Source organism: Erythrolamprus reginae, chromosome 1, assembly GCF_031021105.1.
Source record: "Erythrolamprus reginae isolate rEryReg1 chromosome 1, rEryReg1.hap1, whole genome shotgun sequence".
In the NCBI taxonomy this organism is placed as follows: Eukaryota; Metazoa; Chordata; class Lepidosauria; order Squamata; family Dipsadidae; genus Erythrolamprus; species Erythrolamprus reginae.
The window spans coordinates 312641782-312650871 of record NC_091950.1 but is presented as its reverse complement, the minus strand read 5'-3'; the positions used below and the strand labels follow the sequence as shown (position 1 = coordinate 312650871).

At 39.9% G+C, this 9090-nt stretch overlaps 1 protein-coding gene across 1 annotated transcript; it reads right to left on the bottom strand.

Annotated features, from left to right (window-relative positions):
* Positions 1–4139: 4139 nt before the first annotated feature.
* On the bottom strand, positions 4140–7875 carry TCF21 (transcription factor 21). The gene is made up of 2 exons (XM_070739874.1): positions 7327–7875; positions 4140–4622 (listed from the first exon to the last, which is right to left on the bottom strand). Exons 1-2 carry the CDS (start codon positions 7774–7776, stop codon positions 4533–4535), a joined length of 540 nt encoding a protein of 179 aa, XP_070595975.1. The 5' UTR covers positions 7777–7875; the 3' UTR covers positions 4140–4532.
* Between the last annotated feature and the right edge of the window lie 1215 nt (positions 7876–9090).

Here is a 9090-nt window from a genome sequence, read left to right as displayed (position 1 = left end):
GATCAGATCAATAGAAAGAATGATGTTTAAATTAAAGCCAGGGCACCACAAGAGTGTACAAGGCTAGAGTATCTTCCCATCCAAATTATTCCATCAGTATTTTAAAAATGTTCCTTAAGATACGCCACTGGATCCACCATCTTACCTGTTGGAAGGCTCTGGAGGGATAGGGTTCATGAAAAGGGGAATTATCTTTGCAACAAGGCTGTTTTTAAAGTTAGGTGCCCTACACTAAAGAAAAGAACTTATTTGAAAATATTCGTTTCCAGTAATATATTGCTTGAGTAATAACAAATTCCAGACAATTTGTTATCCAAATAGGGATGAGCAGTTACCTATCATCTGCAAAAGTAAAATGTACATGCATAACAAGTGTTTCCATAATAACTCCAAAATACTATGTAAAATGTATACAGCGGGCCTGGGGAACATTGAGCAGGATGGAGCCCATTAAATTGTATGATGTGTTGTCACTCGGGTAAAGGATGGGTTTTTTAATTTATTATATATGATTCCTTTGTTAGTTTTATGGTTTTAATGTGTTTTTATATTTTGGTAAGCCACCTTGTGTCACCATATTCAAATAGGCAGAAATATAAATCTCATAAATAAACAAACAAACAAAACAAGCAAACAATCATAAATAAATAAATTTAGCATATGTGTAGCCTTGCATCATCTGATTGATAAAACATTTGCAAATATGGCATATCTTACAGTTTTATTCAGCAGTCTATCAGGTGACAAGTTGAGACACCACTGTGATGGAATGCAAAGGTACCAGATGTTCTCCTTATAGACTTCAGCAATTCACAAAATGGATAGATAAGGGCTTGTAGTGGGAACCTGGTTTGCAACGTCCCATGGTCTGCATGGATGCACGTACATTTGCATTTGGAGATTTTCAAAATAGCCCAGCCAGCCCAAATTAGATGGTTAACGAAGACAATATGTTCATTTTAGTAAAACAGAAGACTTAGACTTACCTTCCCTTCAGTTTAAAGGACGTAGACCTGTAAAAAGATAAAGTCTGCGGAGAGGGGCGGCATACAAATCCAATAAATAATAATAATAAAGCTTGAACTTGTGGTCCTACAAAGAAATCATCTTGACTGCTTGATTAAACCAGGTAGTTTCATCTAAAGAGTATTTTGATTTACCAAAAAATCATATTTGTAAAATACAGACAAGAAATAAAAATTAAAATAAGCAAAAAAAAAAAGGTAAGACAACATCTGTTTGACTTTGAGGGATATAAATCACTGGGATCTGATGGATTATATCCCAGAGTTCTGAAGGAGCTGCCATTGTATCATCTTTAAAAAATCTTGGAGTACTGGGGAACTATCAGAGGCCTGGAATAGAGCTGATGTAGTTCCCATCTTCAAAAAAAAAAGTGGGGGGGGGGGAATAGATCCAGGAAACTACAGACCAATCAATCTAACATCAATACTTGGAAAACACTGCAAAAATAATCAAAAAAATAGTCTGTGAACATCTAAAAACAAATAAAAGTTATAACAGCACAGGTTTGTTAAAAATAGATCACGCCAAACCAATCTCATTTCATTCTTTGACAAAGTGACTAAATTAGTAGACCAGCAAAATGCTGTGAACATAGTATATTTAGACTTCAGCAAGGCATTTCACAAAGTAGACCACAATCTACTTCTTGGTAAACTAGAAAAATATGGGATAGACAGAATCACCTCCAGATGGATTTGTAACTGGCTGACAAACTGTACTCAACAAATAATCCTTAATGCACTACATCTACATGCAGGAGGTACAAGGATCCATCTTAGAACCAGTATACTTCCATATCTTTATAAATTACTTAGATTAGGGAATAAAAGAACTCATTAAATTTGCAGATGACATTAAGCTGGCAAGAATAGTCAACACTCCAGATGACATTGCAAGGATCCAAAAATGACAGGCTTAAACAATGGGCCCTACCCAACAAAATGAAATTTAATGTGGAAAAAAGCAAGGTTTTACACCTGGTCGGGGGGAAAAAAGAAAGGTACATGTACAGATTAGACAAAACCTGGCTCAAAAACAGTAATTGTGAGAGGGACCTTGGAGTCCTACTGGATGATCCCTTAAGTATGAATCAGCAGTGTGTGGCAGCAGCCAAAAAAGCCAATATAATCATTGGTTGTATAAACAAAAGGCATAGAATAAAAATCATATTAAGTATTAGTACTGCTTTATAAAGCTTAGTAAAACCACACCTGGAATACTGCATCCAGTTTTGTACACATTACAACATTATTGAGACTTTGGAAAAAGAGCAACTAAGATTATTAAAGGCCCGGAGTTTAGAACATATGGAGAATGGTTGCAGGATTTGGGTTTGGCTAGTCTAGACAAAAGGACAGGACAAGGAAGAATGGATGGAAATTAATCAAGGATGAAACAACCTGGAATTAAGGGGAAACTTCCTAATAGTGAGGACAATTAACCAGTGGAACAGGTTGCCTTCAGACATTATGGGTGCTTCTTCATCATGAGATTTTTAAAAAGAGACTGGACAGTCACTTGTCTGAAATAGTATAGAATTTTCTGCTTGAGCAGGGGACTATTCTGATTCATTTCTGGATATATAAAGGTTAAATTGATATTGAAGATAAAGATGGTATCATTTAGAAAGTATTCCGAGTTACGCAAAAATCATTTCTTGGTTTCTTAATAAGTATGGGACATCGAAGATAATCCGTTACTTGTCTTTATGAAAACATTAATTAAATGTATATATTTATTCAATTTCTATAGCCACCCAACGCAACCAAGTAATTGTCCCCAACATTGGTAGCTTGGGTCTGCCTATCTCTGTCTAACACTATATTACTGACAAAAGAGTGACTTAACAAAAAAGAATGAAAAAACTTAAAGCAAAATATTTCAGCTTTTGCTTTGTTTGGTTTATTTGAAAGGTTATGGACAACAGTCTGAATGGCAGAACATAGCAAAAGTTCAAATATTTTACTGTAAAAATGTTGTTTTACATTTTTGCTCTCATCTCTAATTCATATATAATTTAAATCATTAACTGCATCCTTGTGAGATTCAGAAAAAAAATTGTTTGACATTTATTTTATTTATTTATTTATTTATTATTTGGATTTGTATGCCGCCCCTCTCCGAAGACTCGGGGCGGCTTGATACTTTTCAAATAATTCCTCCCTACACCATTTTTAACTAAAAACCCGAACTATATACAGCAGATCTTCAAGTCACTTAACTAAAAACAAATACGCTGAGATGCTATCTGGAAGTATTTTTTCTCATGTTTGTTATTTAGGAATGTGTAATTTAGAGCTGATGCTAATGTCCAAAAAGTTATTTAGGATCATCATGATCCTAAATTAGAAAAAACGAAGTTAACAGGAAAACCCTATGAACTTACCTGGGATTTATTTCCAAGTATAAATCAAATCGCTTTAATCCTTCAAACACCCTGCTTCAAATTTATTCTATTGAAAGAAATTGTACCTACCTTCATTCAGCATTTTTCTGTTTTCAGCCTTACGTTAGCAATGTTTAGAAAAGACATGTTCCATGATAAGTTAGATTGTATCACTTGTAAAAAATTCTATAAGATTGTTTAGTGTACAAAAACAATAGAAAACTGTCTATTTTCCATCTTTATATTTGCAAAAAACCCATTCTAAATTAAGACATGAATAGTAATTACAATGCAAATATATATGGATGGAGCTATAAATTTTGCTAAACTTTGTTGCTAATTTCACACTCTCCCTAATTCTTAGTTATATTATTGGAAATGTGACAAACAGGTTCCTTCCTTCCTTCTTGAGTGAGACAACCATTACATGCTGTTTTTCTAGCCATCTTAACCTCCCCCCAAAGGATACGGTCTACCTCTTCTTAATTAGGAAAATAAACATTTCATAATCTGAGGTCAAATGGTTTTAGCATTGTGTCACATTAAGATTTGTAAAATCTGCTCACCCAAAATAAAATAAATAGTAATCCTCTCCTTTAAAAAAAAACAAATAAAAAAACCCCAATGCGCTATTTTCGATTTCTTGTTGAAGATTTTTTTAAAAAATATACAAATTATAGCAACATTTGTTTGAAGAAAATATATTCATAGAATATCTTTAATGTGTATTCTTTTTAGAGAGATGTGATTTCAGGATTGATTCTAGGAATCGCCGTCTTTCACAAAGTGGAGTACACAAAGATAGAAAATTGCAAATTTTGGTTGGATCCAGAGAACAGCACTTGGACCAGCAAGGTGTTGCTGCAGGATATTCAATATATATATATATGTATATATATATATACAAGTTAATAAAGTTAAATATATGTTCTTTGTAATTGTTTCTTTTTCCTTTGGCATAGTACATTTGGTCTTCTTTTCAGTTTTAGGATTTGTTTGTTCCATGAGAAAACAGTTTGTTGTCGCCTTGAAATGCTTCCCCCACCCTTTCCGTATACACAATGCACAAATGCATTCATCCACAGAGAAGGGTACTTTTCTCATGCTTGTAAATCCTGGGTCAGGAGGCAGTAGGGCCACACAACCGAGTTGTGTTCACTGCTTCTTTCAGCTCATTCTCTGGTTTTCCAGCAATCATAAAAGGCCATGTCTGTAGCCAAGGAGTAAAAAGGGGTGGGGGTGGGGGCAAAGGAGAGAAAGAAAAAGAAAGGAAGAGGAAAGGAAGAGAGAGATCACTGTATTTCAAATGGCGCAGTTCTTGAACTGTAATAAACAAAGCTAGATAATCCAGGTATTATTTTCAAACAATAGGAAGAATTGGTTAGATTATACAAGTCTCACACTACTACTGAGTGTAACTAGATTCTTAAGATGGCTCCACCATATTGCCCCATGCAACTGCATAGTAAGTTTTGCGCAATAAAGATGCTTTTTTTTTACTCTTTATGTTCCTTACAATCCTCTGAAAACTTTGGGGGTGAAAGGTCATGCTTTATTGATTCTAGATACCACAATTGATTACAGTATATTTGATAGAAATTATATATATACAGAACAAGGCCGAAATAGCACTATCCCAGTCTCCCTTAATTTTAAAAATTCAGCAAAACATGTGATATATATAATTTATCTCAAATATACAATGAATGCAACTCAAAAAAGGCATAGTGGGGCAGACATCTTTTTTTTAAAAGCCCCTGTCTATTCTTGACTGGGTAATGTCAAAGCACGGCTCCCCCTTCACTTTTGCTTTGTTTTGAAAAAGATAAGAGTACTATCTCCTCTAAAAGCATTTTAGAGTTGGAGATGGGGGTTTCTTCTTGACTGTATGCTTTTGTTTGCAATTGCCAAAGTTCTGCTGAGGTCAGAAGCCTCATAAGGAAAGTATAATTCTAAAATAATAAAATTACAGTTCTATCAATTTCTTAAGGGCAACAAAGACAATAGCCACAAATCACCTTGTTGGTTTTTAAATGTCATGAATGCAAACCTCCTAGCAAAATAAAACCTATGTAGATTATCTGTACCGTGGTGGAGGGAATTATTTATCACTGTCATGCTATTGTAGTAACTAATCTCAATGTCTTTTTAAAATGAAGTAAGCATATACATGCCATAATCATATCCTAGCAAAACCAACAAGAAGGTCAACCATATCTCACCCCTTCTCCCAAATCCATCAGTCAAAAAAATTTGGGGTCTGAGTTTATTTTGCTTTCAGTAACTTTTTAAAAATATGTTTACTGTTGCTAACCAGAGAGTAAGTAATAAATAAAGCCTCAGCCCTATATTACGAACTAATGTATGACTGAAACATTAATACTAATTGTTGTACACATAGGACCACAAAAAAAGTAAACCAGTCATCAATCTGATAAATTAGAAAACACAAGGAAGGAATATAATAGCCCCCCTGCCATATTCCTTTCCAATAAGGAGGGTTCAACCGATAAAATCGTGAATGGAAGTTTTTTTTAAAGCGAGTTTCCTCCCTCTAGAAATGTTTGCCTTCGATTCAGTCATAAACTGAGGCTAAACGTTTCCCCTCTTTATGATTAACTCCTTTGCCAGAAATAACGGGGCCTCCAAATATCCGAATCGACACCTATATCTTTTCTCTTATCCTAGAGCTCGCATCTTCTAAAAAGAGGCCGGAGAAGCTTATAAAATATTCGAAGCCGCTTCCGTCTTTTTTTCTTCCTCCTTCGTGACCTACAAAATGGATTGTGGCCTTTTTTGTGGCGGAAATCCAGAAGTCGGTTGTAAATCTGAAGGTGTGCGGTCTACAAACACACACGCATACCCTTCCACCACTCCCGAAAAGTCCGTAATTTACCGGGGGGAGGATTGTGGGGGGGAAGGATCCTTGACGACGGGGCGTACAAAAAAAAGATACGGGGTGGGGGAAAGAGGCATCCCTTTTCGTTTCAAATCCATTGTTCGTTATTCGGGGGGAAAAGCGGTTTGGATGGTGAGTTAACAGTCATTTAGTGGCTACGACAGTACTACTCGTAGTAACCCCCAACGCTCGACAGATAAAAAACACGCCCGAAATCAAGATTCCCGCCAACTGACGCCGTTAAAGTCAATAAATCGGGCTATTTCCCCCCCTCCCTCCCTCCTTTCTGATCAATTAGTAAACATGGTGAGCGAAGGACGCGGCGGCTCCGCTTAGGATTTTACGAAGCGGGTCGGGGGGAAAAAGAATTCTGTGCCGCAATTCGATTCAGAAGACGGGTTTTGAAAAAAAGGAGGGGGGTCTTTTCTTTAAAAAGTCATTGTCGTTTTGGCATTATTATTAATTATTATTAGTAGCAGCAGCAGTAGTAACTATTATTAGTATTACTATAGTTAGTATTACTATTAATATTGTTAGTATTGTTAGTAGTATTGTTAGTATTATACTTTATTATTATTTTATTCACCAAAAAACAGTAATACACAGCAAACGAATATTGTACGCTGGCTTTCGCACCACAATATCACATTTATAATTCTTATTCTTATTCTGCGCCTTTTCGTCACCCGCTTGGCCGAGTCGACGGAGCGCAAGGGGGAAGCGCCGAGTGCGCCAGGGAGGCGAGGACTTTTCGCCCCCCGCCTCTCCCGGCGTCCACAGTTCCAACTGTCGCCTCAGACGACTTCGGAGACCCGACTCCCTCGCGAGACAGGCGTCCACCTACCCCCAGCCCCGCACCGCTTTACGGGCCGGACGATTGGGGGGGCGGAGGGGGCTTGAGGCAAAGGAAGCGAAGGGAACTACGGGCGCCGGGAAGGCGCGGAGCCAGGTGCGAGCGTCGCGGCGCGCGTGTCCTTTCAGCCCCCCCCCCCCGCCGTTTCCCGCCTCCACTCACCAAATTGACGGGGTGAAGGTAGCCGTTCTCGTACTTGTCGCTTGCCAGGATCTGCCTCAGGTGGGCGATGTAGCTGGAGGCCAGGCGGAGCGTGTCGAGCTTGGAGAGCTTGGTGTCCGGCGGCACCCAGGGCAGGGTGGTCTTGAGGCGGGAGAAGGCTTTGCTCAGCACTCGCATGCGAGCCCGCTCGCGGGCGTTGGCCGCGTTCCGCTGGACCTGCTTGCCTTCCTGGCCCGCCGTTCCCGGAGGGCTCTTCTTGCCCAGGGTTTTCTTACGCGCCTTGCCCGCCGCCGCGCCCCGGCCTTTGCCCGGGGAACCCCGCTCGCCGGCTGAGCCTTGCGCGGGGCTGTGGCGTGGAGCGGCCGGCGAGCGGCAGCGGTCCATTTTCAGGCTGCCCAGGATCTCCGCCTCGGGGAGGTCTTCGGCATCGCTCAGCGAGCCCGTGGACATGGCCTCGGGACGGCGGGGGCAGGGAAAGGGAGTCGTCCCGCCGCCCGGGGACCCGCGCTCAGCCTTCTGCGCCTGACTCGGCGAGGGCGATAGGGAAGAAGGAGAAGCGCAAGTGGATGCGGAGCGCCCGGGAGGCATTTATCCGCGGGTGGTGGTGAAGAATAGGCGGTCCGGGGCAGCCCGTGGGAGGGGCTTTTCTCCGAAGGGTCGCCGCACTGCGTGGACTGCCGCACTCACCCCGGCTCTGTCTGGGTGGTGGTGGTGGGAGAGGCCAGTGGAGGATCTGGGCTTTCCTTAAAACCCGGGAGATCTGTCTTCTTCACATTCTTTTTTTCTCTCTCTCTCCTGCTTCCCTTGTTGCTGCCGAGAGCCCTCTAGACTAGGATGTTTCAAAAGATGGGCTTTCTTCTCTGGGTTTGCCAGAACTAAACAAATTCCTTGTGGGTCCAATCACAGTTGGCCAATAAACATTTCTATTCTATTCCATTCTATTCTATTCTATTGTATTCTAAACTGGAATTCATTTCGATCTAAGATGTGTTATTTGAGTGTTGCCTCTTTTTTTGAGCAGCGTAATTTTTCAGTAAGTTTAATGAATTCTCCTAAAAGGTGAGTTCTACTCCTGCAGCGGAACAGCACAACAGGCAGTCGGATGACATTAGTCAAATAACTAAAATACACAGTGGCTTCTCTTTCATGTATTAGGTGTGGCACGTTCTCCACCTGGGATCCTCATGATAGGTGGCTGGGTGACTTTGGGCCAATAACCAGGAGATGGGGAGTTCTAATTCTGATGAACGTTTAATGAATTCTTGCCCTAAAGGTGAGTTCTGTTCCTGCAGCATGCACAAAAGTCAGTTCAATGACTTTGGGCAAATAACTGAAAGATGGTGGCTTCTTTTCCTTCATTAGGCATGGTATGTTGTCCTCCTGGAATCCTCATGAAAGTTGGCTGAGTGAGTTTGGGCCAATATGTATAAATGACCCAAACTCAATAATTGCAGCCATCCATACATATCCAATATGTATAGATGGCTACAATTATTTTAAATGGAAATGTTTTATACTGATTCATGTTTGTTTTTATTGTGAGCTGCACTGAGTCCCTAGGAAGTTAGGCTGCATAAAAATATAAATGAATGAGTGAATGATAAATAAACAAATAATAAACAAACAAACAAACAAACAAACAAACAAACTGTGGAACATCCCTGCTCATATGACAGTGGGATTTGCTTTTCCTACTACTAGGCTTTGTCTTCCTGCCTGCTGTACCTCCCTCCCTCCCTCTCTCCCTTCCTTCCTATTGCTATT